The following is a 24,089-nucleotide window of genomic DNA, read 5'->3' on the forward strand; positions in this document are numbered from 1 at the left end:
TCTTTTCCAGGTCTCCCTAAAATAAAATTGAAGATTTTATCTGAAGAGACATTAAATAACAATTAGATAAATAAATTAAATAAATATAGAGCGTCAGAATAAACATAATAAATTGATCAACCATGAGCTTCTCCTAAAAACGACCAAACGAAACAGACTTTTTTTTTCTGGACAAGTGGGAAGCAGAATATCTGTTCAGCAGGTTAATGACAGACCTGCGTCTTGTACGTGGAGCCAACATAGCTGTTACATTTTTCCTATAAAGCAACGTTGGCCCACAACTTTGACTAAGTCTTTAATTTTGGCCAACTGTGTGTTTGAGTTTAACACCCCTGCTTGAAACCGCCTGTCCGGTTTCTCTGCGTTGGCAAACCAGGATTGCACAGCAGAGCTTGCAACATCATCTCTCCATCCATGTTCTGCTCTGGTTCCCCCAACAACTTTCAGACACAAGTAAAAGTTTAATTTATATTTAAAAAAACAACCCAGAACTAGCATAAAAACATCTTCACATAATAAAATTACATCATCTCAGAGATATATAGACATGACCTAAAAGTCCCGCCTGACTCAGGGTGATTATGACAGTCCTGTTTGAAATGATCAAGACGAGAATGAACAGAGATGACAAAATCGGCTGATGTGGGCCTAGCTCTACATTGCTCAAATAGTTTCCATGCTGAGTCGATTGCCACATCTACTTGAATTCTCACAGGACACATCTCAGTTCTGCCTGGGCTCCGTCCCACAGTGAGAAATTAAAAGCAGCCAATAATTGAAGGTCATTTTCAACACCGTGACATAAGATAAATATATAATGTTCAACTTATGCGCCCAGTGAAACACAACCCTTCTGTTTTATGAAGGCTTTAATGCAAAACCTTCTTGCTTAGAATGTATTTTAATACAAAGACACAACTAAGAAACAGAAAACACATTTCATTTGGGATTTTTATTACCTCTATGAGTTCAGTGTTTCTCTGCTCTGGACACTGCAAAAACACAAAATCTTAGTTCACTTGAAATAAGTCGCAACTAACTTATAAGTAAGTTTTGCAGCAAGACATCAGAACTTGTTTAATGTCAAAAATACTAATTCCACAGGCAGATTATTGAACTTACAACTATCACTTTTTCATCAATATTAAGAAGTTATTTGTAAGTTTGTCTTATTTTAAGTATATATAATATCTGCATTAGCAACCGAACAAAAACAAAACAGCAATGTTTTATGTTTGTGCACTGAAGTGACAGTTTGAAACTACAGATTCCTGAAAATTTGAAGATTCATCGCAGGTTGGAAAGTTTATTCAGTTTAATAGTCATAGTTTTTTTAAAAAAAGAGATCCAAACAGTTACTTTCATTAACTGACAAAAATCTACTTAAACTTTCGTGTTGCTCAAATGAGCTGAGGGAAATGTATTTTTCTCCAGAACTGTGTCTCACCCAGGGATGGATCACTCAAGATTGTTTTCAAGTTATTTTGGTTTTTTGGATTTTGCGTTCTGGGGTGTCAAAATCATTTTCATTTTGGGACATATCAAAAATCTGACTGCTCCTAAACGGCCAGTTGTGCAAGAATGCATTGATAAAACCCTTTAAACTATTAAAATATTAATAAACAGTTGTTCCGACTTTCAGTAAGTGTTTCTTAAAATTAATAATATTGAACATCTTTTCACACTCACCAGAACCTCCCAGGATTTTGTGATTGATTTTGTGGGTTATTTTGCAATCAAAATGAGATTTTCTTTAAAATATTTAAAATATTTTTAAAGAATGTTTATGCTATTTGCACTAATGTGACTTATTATTGATCACATTATCAATCACTTGACATTAAGTAAGACTGAGGCAGCAGTCACATAAACATTTTTCTGATCAATTTTGAGAAACATTGCAATCAGAAAACAAACTTGGAATCTGTTGATTTTATGCAAATTTTGCAGATTTGTGAAAAACCCAGGAGACTTATTGATGTAATTAGGCATATAGAGGGTCACTTGAAAAGTTGTGGTGGGCCGGATTTGGCTCCCTGGCCTCGAGTTTGACACAAGTAGATGGTGCAACGTCGGAAGAGCCGACCTCTACTCCAGGCCATTTTTTTAACTGCACCTTTCACATAAAATTGTAGAAAAAATAGCTGAGATCCTTTGAGAATATTTCAGTTTTTGATTTTTCTGAAAATAGTGTAACTATTGGTGGGAACTTGGCAGTATAATTGGCACTAAATATAAGCTATTTAATTATATAAATGTTGATAATTCAATAAAACTTTATATTTTTCAGAACAAAAGTGATACGGAAGCTTACAGGCGAAATGAGAGTGGTACCATGGTTATCCCGTGATGTGAAGAGTTCGCTGAGACGCTCTCTTTTAAAAGCTGTGAGATTGAGAAGGGAAATTCTCACTAATGTCAGCTTTTGCTGAGTTTTCTGGGTCAAGTCTGTTATATTTAAGAGTCTCTGAAGTTTAGTTCTGCTGACACTCAGCTTTTTTGTTTTATTGAGGTCTTAAGGCAGATTATTGTTCCCGCACTGACTCACTCTGCTCTGGTAGGATGTTTCATCCTCTTTGCTTTCCATTGGAAAACTTCAACATCTCTTTTGTGCTGAATTTTGTAGAAGAATAATTGGTCAGCAGAGTAAAAAATAAAGAACTGAGAACACAGTCTTGAGGTACACCTGTGCTCCGTTTGATGGAGCAATATTGAGAGTTGTTGACTGGAGCAATTTTTATTTGAAATGTATGGGGAAATTTTTCTGCTTTCAAAATGAAAATGTAAGCAAAAGGATTAAATGTTTTGAGAGCAAAAGACATAAAATCCTGCTTTCAGACTGCAAATGTGTGCTTTTGGATTATGGCAGGAAAATTCCCCCATAGAAATGCTAACAATGCTAATTCGATTAAGTGTATTTCGAGCTGCTATACTCTCATTCTTGTAAATCTTTGCCCTGCTTTTAAGCTGAAATTTAAAGAGCAAAGATGCTTTTGTATTCAGGTCTGGAATATATTTTAAATTAAAATAATGAAACAAAAGGAAAATAAAAACTCCACAGACAAGAAGAAAATACTCTTTCAAACTTTTGTTTTTATTTGATAATACTGAATATTCTGTCCTTTGCCTGGACTTACACAAAGCATCAAAAACATGCAAAGTCCTCTAATAAAACAATGTATATTTATTTCTCTACACTTCCGCTAAAAGGACTTGTTAACCGCACTCTCACGTTACTCCAGCGCAAGAGGTCCCTCTGTTTGAAGACAGCTACAAACAATTGTGGACAAACACACAAAAATTATGACGGCTTTTATAATAACACTGAAAAGTACAAAGTAAATGGAAATGGAAAGAGTTTACTTTTAAATTATGCCTCTAATACTTCAGCATACATATATTTTTTTTAGTTGTAATATTGTAGGTTGAGGGGTATAAAACAGCACTGTAAACTTTGATTAGGTTGCTTTCTAGGACAGCGATAAAGCTTTTATTTAAGTATAACTTGAAAGACAAGTCAGAGCTAACATTAGGCATGTAAAGAATACCATTTAACTGCTGTTTGCATTTACAATCGACAGATAATACAAAGACACTGAAATATCATCTTGCGAGCTCGTCTCAATCCCTCGTTCAGACATTCAACCTCCCCCAAGTTTCCCGATACCCAAAACTTTCACACGTCTACGATTTTATTGTAATATTTTATTTTGTGTTATGACAAACAGAGCAAAGATTTGCGTGTGTTCTTTCATCGCCAGACAAAATCTGCACCAGAAGCGAACTTGGCAGTCTGGGCAAATGATAAATGTCATATCCGCGTGCTCAGGCTCTTGTCTTTACTGGAATTCATCCTCAAAAAGTGCAAATCTAGTTCTATCGCAGTAAATAATAATTATCAAGTAACACCAAAAGTATATGCATAGGTACTGTACAGCTACATAAAGATGAAAAAGAAAGAAGGGGATACAGTATTTAAGATTGAACTGCAGAGTAGTGAAGAGGAGTTGGCTTTAATTTAGATGGATAATCTTCATCTACGCGCTCTAAGGAAAGCAGGTTGTGGGCGTCTAACGTCACCAGTACTTATGGGGAGAAAATGCGAGAAGTCTAAATAAGAAATATTTAAGTCTTAAAAAAAAGAAAGGCAACTTGAAATTTGCTTTGGAATAAAATAGAGAATGAGGTAATAAAAGTTGAAACAAGATGGAGAGTAAATGATGGTCTGAGGGAGCAGAGAATGATTGACTGCCGCTCTGATGTAGAGCGTTTTTGGACAGGGAGAGCTCTGTCTCAGCAAGAATTTATTACCTCCTAACGCCAGCCTCAGGAGGAAGTTGCACCAACACTCCACCGGTCTATAGTTGTGTTCAAATTGTCCACTCTTTCATTACCGAGTCCACTGTTCGCGATTCGGCCATTTTGTAAAGTAGAATACAAGGAGTATACACCGCCAACCGCTGATGCTAACCGTTAGCATTAGCACATGTTAGCTGTAAATGGATGTTTAGGAAACTGATTTCTAGGAGCACTGTTGTGTTTTCACTTAAGGTCTTAAAAGACTGATCAAAGCTAACGCTATGAAGTTACCTTTGGTGGTAAACACTAATGTCAGCATGCTAACTGCAAACAACAATGTCAGTTAACTTCAGGCTGACTTGAATAAAACAGGAAATTACTTCAATTATTTTGCTTTCAAGAAAAGTAATCAACTTTTGACGACAAACAAATTGAGTGAAGGCTAATGTTAAACATCTAGCCATTCAGTTAACTGAGCCTGATTGCTAGTATCAGTATGCTAGTATGCTAACTGTGGCGTGAAGTGTGTAAAACTGTGTTGCTAACGTCAATGCTAATTGTTTGATTTTCCGATATCATCACCTCAAATTTGGGCCTCTATCTTGCTGGTGATTATTTATGAAATAAATAACTGCAAATATTAATTAGTTTTAAATGAACTTTACATAACGAGTGAGTGAACATTTCCAACACAGGCTAAATCTCATGATGTCATGTTTTGTTTTTTTTTTTAATAAAAATGCTGCATCCGACAACAACTTTTGAGCCACTTCTGAGTTGTTTAATCACGGGAAACTTTAGCATGAAAAGTGGTCACATTGACAAGAGGCTAAAAATTATTTCCAGAACAGCAGCTAATTTCTATCACGATAGCTTTACATTTTTAAATAGCCTAATTTTTTATTTCAATTGCCTTGTTTCCGTTTCTCTCCGTCAGATTGCGGACTTAAGGGTCCTCTGCGTCCAGAAACTCCTTCTTGGGTGGGGCGACGCCACGGTACCAAGAGCAGGAGCCGTCTGCCCTCTTGACGCAGGCGTAGTGGTTGGCCTGGCGTCCGTGCACCTGCTTCTCGATCATCAGGTCCGTCCACAGACACTCCTCAGGAGCTGAGATCTCACAGGGCAGAGAGGGACAGCGCACAATCTGCAGAAAAACACAAAACAAAGTCTTTGTGAACTCTGTGCCAACATGAATTTGAATAATATTAGCAGGAAATTAAAGATATTACTGATTCTTTTTGTTATTATTAATGTTGAAAATGCTATGAAGAGATTATGGCCAATTAGTTTATAAAAGTTATTTGTCTTAAGATGACAAAAATAACAGAATGAAGTGTGAATTTAAACAGAAATGTTTAAATGTGAATTTCAGTGCACAGTTTAGATGAGGAGTTGGAAAAAATGCTCCACTATAAATCAATTCAAAACACTTTAGGTCATAGACGTCAGGAAAATTATGTTGTTTGTATCTTATATTGTTCATTTAATGTATAACGCTTTGGAAATTTGTTTTGTAATTACTTAGAAAGAACCACGTTTATGCAATATTTGTGTAGACTGAAGAAATTTGTTAAATCGAGTGAATAAATCCATAATTATTTTATATTATTATAAGCTTGTCACCATTTTCTGTGAGCTCCAGCATCTCATCTACTAAAAAATAGAGAATGTTTTGAGCAGTTTGAATCTCCAAACACTACATGCTGTGACAAATGTAACGAGGGATACCATTTTTAGAGAATGATATAAGCAGTAAAGTCTGGAAATAATGTTTTTATTAACTTTATTCTCATTCTCCACCCAAATAGTGAAATCAAACACTCTTCCAAGGCTTTTGCAGACTTGTTAGAAACCTTACCAAACCACTTAATAAGCTGCTGTTATCCCTGTTGCTTGTGCATCACTTCCTAACCCAGTTTTTCTTTCCACTCAAATTAAATTAAGATGTTGGGAAACGACACTCTGCAAACAGCCAGCTTACTTAATGAGCTTTATAGCTGCTTACCCTCCCTGTTGAAGCTGTTGATGACTGTCTACTGAACAACTAACAAAGTCAGCAGTTTTCCTTCTTATTAGGATAACATAGAATTAAAAAAAATATATCCTTTTTGGTTGGTCTTATGTAATATTCTAAGAAATGCAATTGAGAGTTTTTATTCATAATCATCAGAACTAAGAGGAAAATAACACTCGAATCAAGCCACTGAATTGAAAAGTTGCAGCTTTTGATGGATGTCGGGAACTCTTTAAACAACAATATGTCATTTTTACAGAATTTATTAAGATAAAATTGATCAAAAGTGATCGATTCTAACTTTAAAATCCAGTTTGTTGTTGTGATGTCTTGTTTTCACCCAGTCTCCTTGTGTCTGGATATCTGCTGCCTGTTTTGCTGTTTTGTTTAGTCATGCTGGGAGTTAAAAAAGACACAGATGGCCCCATGCTGCCTTACCTTGCAGTCACAGCCCATCTGGTAGCGCTGGCTGAGGCTCTTTTTCTGGGTGGCGCTCAAAGAGTCCCAGAGCATGATGTAATCGCACAAGGTCACGTGCATGCGTCCGCCCGCCTCGGCCTTGCCTGGAAAAGAGCGAGTTGTGGCGTGGAGCATCAAAACAACACATGTGAGAAAACATTTCAGACGAAACAAGATTAGGCGAAAAACAACAAGCCCTGGATGTTCTCACAGGCTGAACAACAGATAACAGATTCGTTGGAACACCAGATGAAAAGCTGTTGCTTTCCAGACTGGAGCCCGCAGGCATCAACACTTAACGACTGTGCCAGCGTCTGTGCAACCCACACAAGTGGCACCAGACAAAACAAGATATGTGGAGCAAAGTTTACAGATTTTCTGAGATGTGCGTCCCCTCGTCTTCATCGCTGTTTGTCTGTAAAGCCCCTCTCTGGATGTGTCGTCATGCGACTCACAATTTGTTGCGAACCTTCCAACTTTTGACCCTTCCACCTAAAAAGAAGATGAATAATTTTCCAAAGATGCCCCACTCAGCAGAAAACTGACTGTTTTTTGCCACTGTTTGAGGCTGCGAAAGGAAACGCTGGCTTCAGCAGTTCCTCCTCTTACAACTCCGTGTAATTAGAGGGGGGCGAATGATTGCGGGTGCATCTCTGTCTGTGATGGGGAAACCAGAGCATGAATGACCTCATGATCTACTGAGTCTCCTCTGCTTCGTCTGCAGCCTCATTCAGATGCTCCTGTTCGTTGGATTCACCACATCAATCTCTCTCAACATGAAAACATCACAGTGTGGTGAAAAACCGTTAACTCTCCTGAAGCTTCCTCACATTTTGTCATGTTGCAGCAGCAAACTTCTGTATATTATTAGGAATTGGCTGGACACGTTTTTTGTTGTTGTTGTTTTGAAATAAATCTGAAAAGTGAAGTCATCCAACACTCTGTAGCACAATCTTCCTCTGCAATTTTCGCTGCAATATTACAAAAACATAAAATCCTACCAAGTATTTTTGTTCTTGTAGTTTCTACAAGCTCGAAATAAGACAAAACTAACTTACAAGTCAGCAAGATATAGGAGCTTGTTTTAAGTCAGTAATTTCTTTATATTGATGAAAATGTTCAAGCTATAAGTGAAATAATATGCCAGTGGAATAAGAGCCGTTTATCATATTATAACTTAAAATATTTGAGCTGTAGATTATCAGCTCTATGCATTTGATACAGAATATTTCTCCAGTTTTTCCACCTTCAGACAGTCGAGTTATCCTCCTCACTAATCCTCATATTTTGTCTCATTAGCAATTCTCTTAGCCATATTTAGTATTTCTGAATACTTTCAGAAAGATCTCTTATAGAGCAACTCTTATAGCCACTTTTCTAACCTGACGGTTTAGATCACATGTGTCAAACTTGAGGCCCTGGGGCCAAATCCTGCCCGCTGCAGTTCTGTATGTGGCCCTGTAGACTATAAAGTGCAACTTAAATATAATCTTCAAGGTAAATAGTTATTTTAAATTTGTCATGAATCGAATTAAAGCAGATTTTAGATGCACACTGACAAGTACATCAAAAGATTTTAATTTTAAGAAATACTTTTTGAATGTAGAGCTAATTATTTATTAATATTTTTTAGTTTTAGGTTTGCAGCTGTGTCATGCTCTTTTCATTTTCATGTGATGGATTAAACATCGCTCCATGATAAGTTCACACAGCTTTATTCTTCCCTGGTCTTCATGATGATCTTTGTTTCTGACAAGAAAACCTCTTCACAGAATATTGAAGCATCCTTGATCCGTTGCATTTAATTTCATTTTGAACTTATTTTAAAATAGTAACACTATCATGTTACTCTAAGATGCTCAATATCACTAAGTCTAAAAAGTCTAATTATTTCTATAAAACAGCAGCTATGAATAAAACATTTTGAAAAAAGGGTCAAATATTAAGCCCTGTAGAGCTCCGTTTTTTTCTTCAGTGATGCATTTCTCGTTAAAGCTGCGCTGTGTTTTAACATGGAAATAATGATAACACCTGTTTGCAGTTTTTGAGCTGTTGAGAAATGCACTGTGGAGTAAACAGACACTCAACCGTTCCCGGAGACTCAAAGTGTGTGATGGCAGACGAGGGCCCACTGGTCTCCACAGGGTTTAGACAAAAACGTATCATTATCCATAATGACATAAACAGTTTACTCCCCCAGCATGCCCACTAGTCTTTATCTACCCTGTGTTTGTCTGCCTGGTTTAGCACACCTGCATGTCCAAATGTCATCTTTTTAAAAATTCCCGTGGCTTTCCAACCTCTCCTCACTGTCTCCACAAAGTTTCCTAACTTGTTTATTACACTGAAGCTGCTGCAATCAAGGCAGAGAAATGTTCAAATACATTTTTACATATAGCTCAGTTTCTGGATGTTTCTGTGAATTTGCTTTCTTCTTCATTAACGCAATAGTTGTGGAACATTATTTAGTATAAATACCTGAGATTAGGTACTCCTTCTTCCCAGCTGCATCCAGGGTGACGCCACACACAGCAGAAACTGGTGCAGTGAAAACTGCCTCGATGTCCTGGTCGGGCCCTTTAAACATCTGAAATATCAACAAGAATATTAAAGAGTAAAACACCAAAACCTTTTCTAACATCTTGGACATCTGTAGGTTAATTTAAACCTTGATTTGTTTGACGTCATACTGGATCCTCTTGATGGGGTTCCCGTAGATGTCGTTCCCAGAATCGACTTCTCTTTCGCCCACCACTTTTGCACGGATCACTGGAAAACAGAGTCGGATGAAGATTTCACTCAGAAGTAAAGATGTGTCTGCACATGTGTGGAATAGGAGTTCAAGATTTTCTATGCCTGGATAAACGTGGGAAGAGATAAGTGTAGGAAAAACATCTGTATTTCCACTTATTCGATTGTCTAAAAGTGGTACAATTTCCTCCATCCTTCCACATTCATGTCCTTTCTTATCTCATATCGTTTCGTTTTTGTGTCATACTCGAGAATCCAGCCTTGAGGAAGTCCAGGTGTTTGTTCAGATTTCAACTTGCCAACTCCGGTCCACCAAATAAGAGCGAAGTGACTTTCTATTCAGAAAAGTTCAAATGAAAACCCAAATGTTACAATTTGGGTGTAAACACATAATGTGTAGGTATTTCTTCTTGATTTGTCTACGTTGAGATAAATAGTAAACAGTGTTTGTTTATTAAAAATAAAAATGCCCAAACTACTTGAAAATAGATAAACTAAAATCAAAATTAAAGATTGCAGCTGGCAGATTTTATGCTTGACCAGCTGCGAGGGCTAATCATGTCATCAAAAGCTGAATTAAATAAATCAAAATAAAATATTATCACCAGTGATTTTACAAAATACGACAAAAGAAGCTAAAAGATGACATCGGCCATCTGGTGCAGCTCAAGAAAGAAAAGGAAAAGTAATTTTGTAAAGCAGATATTGAAAGAGTATTGATATTGTGCTTCTGGAAGAATGATTGCAGCGCAGCTAAGTGTTGCATGAAGCTAGAAAATTACCAGCTTAAAACTTTCATCCATTGATTGGTTTGAAATATTTGTGAAAATAACTGAACAGAAACCAAATGATTCCTAGCAATAATATCCAGCAGCATCACCTTTTTGTCTCATAGAGATAAGATGCATTTTTACGGCGTTAATTTTGGAGAATGTTAGAGCTAATCCTGCCCATAGTTCAGTATTTTATTGGTGCAATTTCTTGTGAAGCTTTCATCAAATAAAAAACTTAAATCATCTGTTGGCTTTTCACCTGTAAAGCCAAAATAACCCAAAATACAAACTCTGCAGCTGTTGTTCTGGCTTAGCAGAACCTGATGGCATCAAATGAAGGACACCTCCGTTAGCAGCCTGCATGCATCAGCTAAGGTTACAATCTGGGCTGCAAAATGTCTTACATTAATGATGGACCTTGGTAACTGAGACACTTAATAAGCCAACATGTCTTCTATTCATTTATAGTCCAATAATAAACTTTTTCAACATGAATGATTTCACACTGGAGTGTAAATGGAGTCGAACAGAACTCTAATATCCAGTTTCCAAATATAAAATATGCATGAGAAGCTGCATATTTTTAAACCTGAAGAAATTTAAGCTCTTGAAAGAGTTTCTTTCAAAAACAGATAAAAACTTACATATTTTCTTTGTATTAGATTGAAAAAAAAATCTTAAATAAAAATAAAAAATTCTTAGAATTCACACTTTTAACGTTTTCTACTTATAAACCACCATGTGTCCGTGCAGCTCATTATAAACGCAGTGCAGCCAACGCATCCTCCTCTAAATTACCCCCCCAAACCTCTGATCCTCAATTCAGGCTAATAACAAAGCCTAAGCACACTCAAACCACAACAACACCAGCTTACAGCAAAACAGGAGCAGGAACCAACGACAGGAACAGATTTAGGGATTAAAAAATTGGACTCACAGGCCGCAGCTAAGGAGAATGACTCGTCGGCCATGAGTGTGTGTGTTTTGTGTGTTTTAATATGACTTCATGACTTCAAGCTTCAGCTATGCTAGGAGCATTTATTTCAGAATGGAAAATATGAGCAATAAGAGTGGGTGTACGTGTGTTTGGTGGGGGAGGCTACAATGAGCATGAACAGAGGACTTGCAGGGAGATAAAGACACACTGCTGTTCTCACCCCCTTTGGCTCAGTTTACTCCATTTGCCTGGAGAGGCTTTTGCATTCTGCCATTAAAGGTGAGCTATTATTCTTCTTTGAACAGATTATGGGCTGTACAAAACATGTTTGCTGCATTTTTTTCAAAAATATTCTAATATAATGAGATTTCAGTCTGGTTTGTTCAGCCTATTTTGATCTCCTTTCACCTTGAGCTGTTTTAGGGCCTCGTGTCACTTTAAATACAAATAAGCTGCTGATGGCCGCGCCCCCCAGCTCAACGTTGTCTCTCACACAGAAAAATGGCTGGAAACAAATGCACAATTATACAACCATACATCTTTGAAAAGCAGAACTGGAGCCTACTTCACATCCAACAAGAAAGCAGCAAGTGATTTCTTGACGGTACGTCTACAAAACATGTCTTTTCCAGCAGCTATTGTAGATTTTTTTTAACTGTCCATTATTCAGCACCAAAAGCATGAACTTATTACCAAAAATCACAAGGGCTGGGTGTGTTTTTTAAGTACCAAAGCACTAGAGATCTAAATGAAAGTATTAAAAATATGCAAAATGTGAATTTTATATTATAGGCCCCCCTTAAACACCTCTCTGGGTCTCCTTTCTTTGTTTTTTTATACCAGTCTGTATTCATTGCAACATCGTTGCAATTCTAGCACATGCGCACTCATCTATCTACTTTACACATGTTCAAAAAAACAAACAAACACAGGCTCACATTTTATCAGTGTAACTTGATTTCATAAAGTCAATCAAGCAATTAAGATTTAATCTTCAGATATTTTTTGTTTCTCCATGTGGTTTGCCCGATATATCGGTTCTGCTTTAGAGAAACCAAAATACCCAGAAAAACTTGTATGATTTAGTTACATTTATGGTTTGTGCAAATGTGCAGCAGCATCAGCTAAAGCAGACAAATAAACACAGCCTATACTAATTCATCACATCATAGACTAATTTTGATAATTTACATTCTGATGATTATTTGTGGAGAGAGAATTTGTTTACTGAAATAATCCATTTTATTTATGTTTGTGTTTGTAAGAGAATTTTTTTATTTCATTTTATTTGTTGATTTTGGTTGTTTAAAATATCTTCCAGTTCCAGTTTTATGGGGTTTTTTCCACTAAATTAAAGTTTATCGAAGCATTATTGTACCATTTTAATAACATCAGTTATCACAATAATTATTGGGACGTTACATATATCGAGAACTAATGGATTGTTTGTGTAAGATCTGGGGAAGCGGCGAATTAGCAGTATGGCGGTTGAGTTTGGGCGCCGGTTGATCCTGAAATCGTCTGATCAGTGAGCGCCATCCTGCAGCCAGCACCCCCTCCATAAACCACTAAGTGACCCACATTTCAGTTGTTTCCTGATTCTGCCAGCTGAGATGACGCCTAATGACTTATACACATGGATCATTTGGAATATGCAATGGTTTCCTTTCAAACACACACACACGCACACACACACACACACGCACACGCGCACACACACACACACACACACACACACACACACACACACCGCAGAGTCCCCCACTGATTGTTCAGCACGTCTGTCAACTTGTTTTTCGCCATCCAGTGATCACCAAATCCGCCGAGTGTCTTCCTTGGTCTGATTTAATCACCTTCAGATGTAAGAGGGTCTTCTGCTTAACTTGAGCATTAAATAAAAATCCGACTTGCTGACAGATTGTCGTGCAACATCTGTGTTAAAGCTCTGGGTTTCTCTTTCTGAACACAAACAGAACTTCATGGAAGGTGTGCGCCCAGGTACAACTGGTTTAAATGACCAGAGCGTTTAAGGAAAGAAAATCCTGCTGACAGTAGCAGTAGGCTCTTATCGAATCATTTCTAATTTATTAATAAGAATTCTGATTTATTATTGTTACAGTAAATTTAAGTTGTTAAAAAAATTGATTAAAATGTCTATTTTACTAAATTCTGTCCTGTTTTTTTCCCCATAATAACATCTAAAAATATTTGTAAATTTAAAAATATGACGATAAATGAAATATCTATGTGCAGCTTTAGTGAAATAAATCACACTGTTAAATGTATGGTGTCCATTTCAAATAGAAATGTTTTTTTTTTTTTCAAAAGCAGCATGTATGCTTGTGGTGCCATTAGTTACCTAAAATTAATGATTAATAAACAGTGTTTTCTATCATTATTTTCAAAATATTGTGATAAAATCTTAAGTTCATAACTGATAGTCAAACACGGTGGAGGTGGTGTGATGCTCTGGGGCTGCTTTTCTTCTTCAGAAAGCAGGTAACTTTCTGTAATGCATTAAAACATAAATTCTACTCTCAAGCAGAAAATAAAGAAGGAAAATGTCCAGCCGTCTGCTTTTGACATTTATATCAAGAACAAAATCAGAGTTCAAAAATAAACAATTTCCAAAATGAAAGTTTTAAAGTGGCCTAGTCAAAGTCTGAATTAAATCTTATCAAGGTCCTGCGGAATGGCCTGATACAGGAAAATCCTCCATTGTGGCTACATTCTTACAAGAAAAGAGGCTGAAATTTCTCCACAGTGACCAAAAACATCTGAAATTCTTCAAAAGTTTTCACCATCAAGGGTTTTTAGGTTCAGGGGAATTTTTATTTTTAATTAAATCATTTAAAACTGTCATGTTAGATTTACCCTTTCGTGTTTTTGCAGGACTTAATTTCTCTCTGAATTTATAAATTAGTTTAATCATTTGAAGCCTTTAGAAATACTTCTTGAGACAAATAGTTAATCAATGAGTTTTGAGCAAATTTTGGTTACTTATCCTCATATTTGATCAAAACGCTCAAGTCAAGTCAAAGTTTATTTATAAAGCACATTTACAACAGCCTCAGCTGGCCAAACTGCTTCACAACAAACACAACATCTCAAGTAGATAAATTACAGAACTAACAAATAAATAAAACCAAAACCAAAACAATACCAAATGTCAGCTGCTAACTATCAAGAGACACAAACTGGAACTAATTTGATGATTTTCTGAATTTTAATTGGTTGAAAAAGTCAACATTTCATTTTTTTTCCTCTTAGTGAATAAAATAACATACATGGAGGGTGGATAAAAATGTGAAGCTGAAAATACTGTTTCTTTGCCACTTCTGCTTGTGCAGACAGTTTGGTGACTCTGGTCTTCCAGACAATAAACCAGTCTGACTGGGCAGGGCAGTGGGGGGAAGTCCCCCTCTGTGGCCAAGTGATTTATTTAAAAAGAGGATGTTTGCATTGCTTGTTGTGGAGCGGACGCATGACATGGCGGGGCTCTTGATGACTTGCGGTCTGACCTGGAGCATCACTTTGGATGAAAACTGAAGAGGATACACACACTCACTGAGTCAAACAGCTAAAGCCGGGCCTCTGTTTACTAAAACAAACCTCCACTGTTGTATTTATGCAAATTTCTCCATGATTTTTGCTATTTGAAGTCATCTAAACGCCATTCAACCTCATCCCTGCCCTCATCCATGCCACTGCTGTGATTTCTGTGGGTGCTTCTGATGGCACGCTGCTGCTTTACCCTGATGAAAAATGATGCTCCACCAATGAAACTGGGAATTTTCTGTGGTTTGGTGGTCTGCATGACCATTAAAAATGTTTTCCTGACTCATACGCACTTAGAAAAAAAACAACACAAGCACACCTATCCACCTCTCCTGCCAGACATCCTGTCTCTGGAGCTGACACCCGGCCGGCCAGAGATTGAGTCACACCTGAAAACAGAGCCTCCGTTTTGTGAAGCACACATACTTCTTGTGTGATTTGAGTTAAAAAGCAGAAAAGCTGAAGCCACAGTAATGCAGTTTTCCAACTTTCTTCAGGATACCATGCATATTTTAACTTCCACTGCCATTTTTTTTTATTGCCTGTTTTTCCCCCTCCCAACATTGACAGCCAGATGTCCTACATAGCCAGTGAGTGGGAGCATGGCACGGACACACAGGCCTTCAGTTGTGTGTTTGGTTTGTGAAAGCCTGCACACGGGTGTGTTGTCCCCATGCAGCACCGGAGCAAAAAAAAAAAAAAAAAAAAAGTTGGGAAAACCCCAGAAACATTCCTGCAATTCCTCCCTAGCACCACCCAGAAAAATGCACAGAAGTGGTATTTCAGGGTTTTATTTTCTAATTGAGAAAAGTTTGTGGTGTTGCATATTCTGCAGTTGAATTTTACCCAGCACTCGAACTCTCTCCGTCCCCTTGTCCCCTTCTGATTTCTGGTGCCACGTTGCACCGCAAAACCCAGGCTTCACCCTGGAGCTTTAGAGCTGAGTGCAATGATGGGGCTGGATTTTCTCCTGTTATATCAGACTTAGATAGTGCACATACGGGTAGAAGGGAAAATAAAACCACAGGGGGAAATAATAACACCAACGGAGCAGTGACTGAGTGCAGATGCACTTAAGGCATAAATCTGTTTTACTGGGAGCCACATGCTCCAAATGATCCACTTTGAACGATGGAAAGTAAGTCTAAATGCTTGGAAGGAAAATTCAGAGGAATAAGAAAAGACTAAGGATTTATCCACAGTACTGCCATTGAAGATCAGACTGCCATGAGAACATACACATCTGAATATTTTGTATTTTCTTTAAAGGGGACCTAATACACAAATATAACATTTTGCACATTTTGCTAGTTCCATTTGGGTCTCAACTGCTTCTTAAAACAACTAAAGTCCTTAAAAAAAACACCCAGCTGCTTTTTGGACATTAGTTAATGTCGTTGGTGTCTGTAAAATGAGCAGTTTCAAAAACCTTCTGAATGTAATGTCACAAATTAGGAGGCACGACCCCAGCCCATTACCTAGCAACCCCAGCTGAGCCTCTGTGTGTGATGTACAATGGCTGCTGGAAAAGACAAGAGCTTTGTTGTCGACTTACCAACCAGAAACTACTTGCTCCATTTTTTGGGGTGTGAAGGAGGCCCTACTTCTGCTTTTCAAAACATGTATAATAGTGCATCTGTGTAAACATGGAGTTGGGGGAGTTTCCAGCAGGAGTTTATTTGGATTTAAAGCAACAAGAGGCCCTAAAACAGCTCAATCTGAGAGGAGCTCAATATAAGCAGAACTGATCAGAATGAAACCTCATTATCCAAGAATATGTTTGTGCAAAAAAAAAAAAAAATGTAGCAAACATGTTCTGTATAGGCTATAGATCTATCCTAACCTGTTGAAGGAAGCCTAATAGATCACCTTTACTCAGTCTGTAAAGAAACACCACCTTTTCAAAGTTTTTGTGGACATAAGAAAGAAAATATCTCCACTTTGTCATAGCAGAATGCCATATAAATGCCTAAATGTGCTTTTACCACCAAATTTCTCTGAGTTACTTCAGTCTTATGTTTCTTCCAGGGTAGAAACATAAGACTTCTAAACTTTGGAACAACCTGCCCTCTGACATTAGACAGCAGGCGCTTCCACTCTTAATATTTATGTTTTCACTGGAGTTTAACACAGTTTTAGTTACTGTTTTTCCTGATACTTTTACTCCACTTGTGTTCTCGTTCCTGCTTAATATCACTGAGGTTTTATTTTTAATTGTGTTACTCTTTTCTTTATGTTGTGTGAGTTGGTGTAAACTGTGAAGCAATTTGGTCTGATCATTTAAATGGGCTGCACAAATATTTTTAAAGAGCATCGTAATACATTTTAGATCTCAAAGGTGAAAAAACCTCTGACAAAATGACAGACCAAAAGTGTCCTTGAACAACCTCATGATTCGATTTTGATATTCAATCTTTCACATCATGTTGATAACATCTGCCCACTCTATTTACAAAAGAAAATCCTTAAAATGTTTGCATCTCTTCCCTATTTTCCCATAAATATGGAGAAAACATGAGATTGTTGTTACATAAGAAAACAACCAGAACTTGTTGGGCATTCCTGCAGCTGCTGCTTTGTTAGCTCAGCCTCAATGACCACTTTCCATTTTATTCTATTAATTTTTGATAGGGTTCGATTTTATATTTTCTGAAATTCCTCAAGTCTCTGGAACTTTTTCTTCTGATACTTTTTGTACCTGCTCAGTTACCTTAATTTTAATCCCTTGACACCTCTCTGCAAACTATGGTTTTTCTAAGGAATGAGCAAATGAGCTGAAGAACAAAACAAAGAAAAAAGGAAAGTGTTTTGACAAAAAATACTCTTGAAGCTAAGCTATAAATTCAATTGGAAAGAAGGTAACTTCATTTTTCATAAGCGATTTTCTCTGCAATGTTTGTTTTGTGTTTGGACAACATTGATGTCATTGCTGATCCTCTGCAGTAAATACTCAGTCTGATGATGTTGTGTTCAAAGAAAGACAATTTTGGGAAAACTGCATTTTATCTCAAAGTTAGTCAACTGGATTAAGATCTGGTCTCTGTGGAGACAGATAGAGTACACTGGGCAGGGCAGCAAAACTGAACCCAAGGGCCCACATCCTCTTAAATCCAGCCCTGGCCTGGGATAGTGACTTAGATTTCTGTTTATGTTAAATTAATATAATCTTTTCCTGGAAATGTGTGTTTAGTTCTTATTTAGATATTACCTCATGCACATTTAAGCATATTTATCTCTATTCTTCCTCTCAAAATATGGCTAAACTTTTTCTGTTCAGTTGGCAAGTATAGACAAAATTAAATCTGCGTAGGAATGCAAGTCTGCAGCTTGAATGTGGTGCAAACTGCCTGAGCCATGGCCTTGACTCTTACGGAGCAACACCCCCCTCATCTCCAGGCTTTCCAGCGGTTTCCACCGGCCAAGGGCAGCCTTTCGAGCCGCCTCGGAGGCTCCGGAGCGCCGCAGCAGCTCCGGACGGCTGTCGGGCACCCTGGTGCAACACGTAAACAACAACAACAGAGCTGCACTCACCTACATCGGCGTTGCAGAACGCCTGTTGCGGATGCACCGGAGCGCAGCTGCACGCTTCCGCGAGCTCCTCCGCGCGCCACAGCAGCAGCAGCAGCGCGAGTGCAGAAAGGATGCCGTTAACGGAAAACGGCATCTTGGTAAACACTGCAGCGGGGCTCCTTTCTCTTCTTATTCTCTTTCTTCTTCTCCTTCTTCTTCTTTTTCTTCAGCCTCTTCGTCTCCGTCTGCGCAGATGCGTTGCGGAGTAGATCCAGAGGCAGCGCTTCCTCCCTCCGCTGGTTTCACCACAACAACAACAACAACCGGGCAGGACCTGCCGGTTCGGCTCCGTAATGACAGAGAGGCTACACGGTGAGACCAGAGATCCGTTCTGCCACTGCTGTCAGCAAATGTCTGTCTGCCAGGAGTGTTTTGACTTCAGGGATCGAGGAGGTTCTGTAAATCTGCGGCTCCTCCCCGCTCGCTACACGGACTCCAGGCAGAGGGCGCCGTCTCCCACATGATGAGATAAAAGGTCAATTTTTCCAACATAACTTGAATCAGCAATGAGCTGGTCCTTCATGCCCACTGCAAACCTGAATGAGTACATCAGGAAGTCATCAATCAGGCATGCAGCGGGCAGGGCTGGCTTCAGCACATGCTTCCTCTCCAAGTTTCTGTGCTCTGGTCCAGTACACCAGGCGTGATGCAGAGGGTGCAATGGACTCCCAGAAGATCCGGAACACACATTCAGATGGAAATTTGGTGTAGAACCGGATCTGGTCATCAGAGGCACAGCAGCGGCTAAAAAGTGTGCCAGACAAATCCACTTTTTGAAGTCTGGCCTCCAACTCCTTGATATAATCCAGAGCTTCATAAAGTGCACTTGTAAAATCACAAAATAAAATAGCAAAACATACGATTAGCAATAAGTTTTAATTATATATTACTTCTGTGAAGATCAATACATGTTGTGAGTCGGAGCATGTATGTATACATTATGTATTTTGTGGACTTAATCTCTCCACAAAATACATAACCACATAATCTCATTATTATGTGATAATAATAATAATAATAATAATAATAATAATAATAATAATAATAATAATATAGTAACAGTTATATTTTACTGAAATTATCTTACATGGAAAATATATACAATATACTATCTTTACCTGCGGGTGGATGTGCCGTGTAGTTATGGTCAGCTAAAAAGTGTGGCATCTTCAGCCTGGCTAGCTTTCTGAGAGAGGACAAACTGCCGTTTCTTAGCCCTCTCGAAAGCAGACTCTCTCATTGCCGGTGCAGTGAAGGCAAACAGGGAAGGAACAGCTCCACTTTTAAGGCGGCTGGTGGTGGATTCGCTAACAAAATCCTCCGGTGTGAAGTGGCGTCTACATACGAAAGTGCTCCCCGTCTTTTTGCAAAAGTCCGGACCTTTATCTCTTCGGATCGCCTGGATCCACTGCCTCCGTTGGTCCGGGTCCGTCGGGAACGCATGATATGACAGATAAGGCTGTTTTCTTGCCTCACATGAACAACCAGGGACTGAACAAAAACAACTGCGGCGAGACTGGACCATTTTTCTAGCCTTTTAATGCTAACGCTATAGCCACCGGAAGTTGTCCAACCACACATCCGCCGCGGAACCCGCGCATGCGCACATCCGTCACTGCCCCGCGCATGCGCACTGCGAACCCTGCCCCGCGCATGCGCAGTACGGACCCGGCCCGCGCATGCGCACTACGGACCCGGCCCCGCACATGCGTAGTACGGACCCGGCCCCGCACATGCGCACTACGGACCCGGCCCCGCGCATGCGCACATCCGCCCCGGCCCCGCGCATGCGCACGGGGCCGGGGCGGAGACCTTTTTCACGGCAACCGGAGGCTGTATCCGAAAGGGCTGCGGCACTTCCTGTTTTGGTGACTGTAATTCAAGTACTCTGAAAATGGCTCTCCTCCTCCGATCCTTTTCATCGTCCTTACTGTCTTTCGCTGATGCGGAGGAAATCGCAGCGGCTAATTCATCCACCAACAAACGTGTGAAAGGATACAAGTTCTTCCACGAAAAATATATCCACCGCTATCAAGGTAAGAAAAGACGTAGCTTAGCTCGCTAACCAGTAGCTTAGCGAGCTAGTACGTGTACTTCTCTACTCGTATTTATGAACTACACAAACATCGTAATGAAGCTTAACTTAGTTTGCTAAATTACGTGGAATATTAGAGACAAACATAATTTAAACTTTTCAGTTATATTCTGATTACATTCTGAATGCAGTTTGTGAAAAACAGCATGCTAGGACTTAGTTATGAGATACTAGATGACGCTTGATGTTGAAACTGTGCTTTACTCCTTCATGCCTGCAGTGTCCAATATTGTGGAGGGACAGGTAGTTGTCAGAGCTAGATGCTTCAGATCCATGAAGAAAAATGAGGAACCGCATAAGCTGCAGGTTTGAAACAGTCAGAAAGCCGGTTGGCTCTTGTTCGGTAGTTCGAGTTCCTGATCATATGTGACAGATGAAAAACTTCCACGTACGGCTTCTGGACAACTCAGAGCTTTTTTCTAACATCTTCCTGTTCAGAAGGGACTATTTGTTTTCTGTTTTTGTTGCAACATAGTCTGTGTTTTTTCTGCAGTTATTGAAGCTTACCTTCAAACTAGAATCTATTGTTTAAAGCTAAACATGCTATTTGTACTGATGTATACATGTGTTACTAAAACTGTTGTCTATTTTAGATATCACTGGGTGTTGGAAAAGAAAAGGATGAATTACTGGATTATTTCTGTAGCTGTGCAGCTGGTAAAGGTTTTTGCAATCATGTAGTTGCACTTCTTTACCAGACTGCACACTCCTGCCAACTCCAGCTGCCAACTGTTCCTCCTGCACAAGTGATTTACAAAGATGGCACAGACCAAGAACACAGATAAGAAAAAAAGAGTGGAACACATTGTCCTATGGGATGTGATATATAAATATACTAAATTATATACATTGCATATACTGTCATACACATATGATCTTAAAATAACAGTACTATAGTTATGTACACAATTTATTCCTCCTCCTTTGATTGTGTTACACTGCCACTTACCTTCCTTTTCCAACTGTATTTTATAATCGCCATATAAAATTTTGTAATCTCAATATTACTTGTGTCAAATATAATTTCTCTCATAGTTTCTTTGGAATATTTCTTTTTTGTAGGCAATGAAAAAAAAAACAGGCACAAACTGCTATCAATTAATTTATTTACAAGTTGGGTAAATCTAAACTGTGCCAAATCAGTCCCATTATGTCCTAACAAATTGCTCACTCATCCATTTATTTGTTCTTTAGTTTGACATCTTTCTGTGTATTTCTTGTAAGGGGAAACATCCTGAACCTGCCAGCAACATGGTGGTGTAGAAGCCCAAAACTATGGGGAAGAGATATCTGCACTCCACACTTTACAGAGCTTACACAGGTATAACGTTTGGTTTATGTTTTTACACGTATGTTTCCTTTGTCAAAATGTATTATGATTATGTCACTGATGTTTGTAGGGCCACTTCCAGATCCCGACATTCTGGCATCAGGAGAAAAACTACGCCAGCTGGAGTCCCAACCACTTATCGCTCTTGTCCTAGATGGTCTTTCACATTTGGTGCTGGTTCCATCCAAATTTGGGCCTGTGCCACAGGGCTCACCAATGTCTTATCAGTGCCCACCTGAAAAGTCCTCTGGTAGCATCATTCTGCACCACATGGCTCCAGACCTCCCTTCTCTTCCTTTGAAGCTGCATAGTCTTCCAAATATGTGCTTTGTCCCCACACTTGGTCAACTTATGCATCTTCATTCTCTGCAAGTGTCACTGGAAATGTCTTATGAAATAGAAGCCAGAACAAGAGAGCAGTCCAGATGTCCTGCATGGGTACATCTTCGACAATCAAGACTTACTGCTAGCCATTTCCGTGATGCTTGCAGAGGAAGTGCAGAGGATGATTAGGGGCTCCACTTGACAAACTGCCGCCATGAAGCGTGGTCTGCAGTCTGAGGTGCTGGCAAACTTTGCTTTGAAACCCGGAAGCATGAAAAAGGTCTATAATGTTAACCACTGAATGTGAGCAGTTGGGTAGTAACTAGTTTTTTTTTTTTTTATTATGCTGTACTTTTCACTTTTAGCTTGAGTAATTTCACCTTTTGAAACTCTAGAAAAATTCTGAGAATAATCCCAAAAATGTCTGATTTTTTTTTTTGTGTGTGTGAAAATTAACTTTTTTTTCCTTTCCTATACTGTATACAATGTGGCAGTATAGCTCAGTTAATGAAGAATAGATTTCTGTCAGCTAAATGAAAATAAAAAGGAAGCTAAAAAGGTTTTTTAGCAACTAATTATCCACCCAACATCACCAACAAATGACCTAATAATCCAAGAAGTACAAAAAAATACAAAACTATCAAGTTTTAATTGTATGCTTTGTTTTTTGAACATGTAAAAGATGCAACAAATAGATAACTACAGATAAAGACACTGAATATGCAGCCTTGGGGGCCCCCTGGTGGCTTGGAGGTCCTAAGTAGTTGCCATGTTTAACTATAGCTAGAAACTGTCCATGTTTAAGGCACTTTTACAGGACTTGAATCTTTATTTTACCCAAGTATAACAGAAACATTTAAACCAAAAACAACTAAAGTTCAATACCACTCCAAAAGCTTTCTTGTAATTCTTGAGTGGTCTTAACAATTTAGTTTCCCTGGATTGTAGAATAGTAGAAAACATTTGCAGGTTTTCCTCCAAAATGATTGTACTTAATTGTAACAGCATATTACTTTAACACAGGAAAATTGTCCCTTTGAGGGCAAAAGAAGTCATTTCTAGCTTAGATAATATGCACAGTATAAATCAAATGAATGAAATCTAAGAAATAAGACAATAAGTCTCACAAACCCTGACAAATCCTATAATACACGTCATCATTTATCCGACTGCAAGCCAAGTTTTAGGTTAATACCTCTTTGGGAATTGCCTTGTTGGAGCCAAACTGTATCTCAGCTACTTTTTCAAGTTTTACTTTTGGGCACTCCCAAAAACATTTTAGGAAATTCTGTTAGTCTTTTGAGCTCCCAAGGCACTTTGCCGAGATCCAAAGTTCCCTTGTGAAGTTTTAAAACGCAGAGCTCCCTGAATTACTTTGGCAAGGTCCCACAAAGGTTTTACAAGAATCTGAGTTATATTTGCATGTTCCCACAGATATTGTTGCAATCCTCCTATGGACTTTTCCAAAATACCAAGTTACTTTTGTGAAATTCTGAGCTGCTTTAGTGAGCTCCAGCAAAAGCTTTGTTATTTTTGTGAGATCAAAGCTTATTTTTGCAAGCTTGCTCAACTTAAGCAAGATCCTCAGTGAATTTTGAAAGATCTTGCAAAACCTTTGCAGAAACTTGCAAAAAGTATTTCATGATAGTGACAGAAGCACCTTTATCTTTCCAGCAGTGTCTCAGTAAATGAGGTTAATTTTACATGAAAAGCCCTTTTTATGATATAAAAGGGAAAATGTTCATATAATGAAGCAGCTTCCACACACTAACATTCCCTTTATGGAGTCAACAGGAGTTAAAGTAAGAAGGAATTAAATTAAAGCAGTAAAAGTTAGAAGAACAGATAAAGCCATTGTTTTTTCCTGAATGAGCATTACATAAATCTGTTTCAGAGATTGATTTCTGCATTTTATCATAAGAAACTTACCCACTTAAACAAATAAATACCACTTAATATTACCTTTTTGTAATACTTTG

The 24,089-nt window shown here is 38.4% G+C and overlaps 1 protein-coding gene across 1 annotated transcript; it reads right to left on the reverse strand.

Annotated features, from left to right (window-relative positions):
• Nucleotides 1–3,073: 3,073 nt before the first annotated feature.
• timp2a (TIMP metallopeptidase inhibitor 2a) lies at nt 3,074–18,810 on the reverse strand. Its single transcript, XM_055043030.1, has 5 exons — nt 18,323–18,810; nt 9,441–9,541; nt 9,251–9,359; nt 6,752–6,876; nt 3,074–5,443 (listed from the first exon to the last, which is right to left on the reverse strand). The coding sequence occupies exons 1-5, from the start codon at nt 18,453–18,455 to the stop codon at nt 5,246–5,248; spliced, it is 666 nt and encodes a 221-aa protein (XP_054899005.1). The 5' UTR covers nt 18,456–18,810; the 3' UTR covers nt 3,074–5,245.
• Nucleotides 18,811–24,089: the final 5,279 nt, after the last annotated feature.

The sequence above is a fragment of the Poeciliopsis prolifica genome, unplaced genomic scaffold, assembly GCF_027474105.1.
Source record: "Poeciliopsis prolifica strain line A6 unplaced genomic scaffold, Auburn_PproV2 SCAFFOLD018, whole genome shotgun sequence".
NCBI lineage: Eukaryota > Metazoa > Chordata > Actinopteri > Cyprinodontiformes > Poeciliidae > Poeciliopsis > Poeciliopsis prolifica.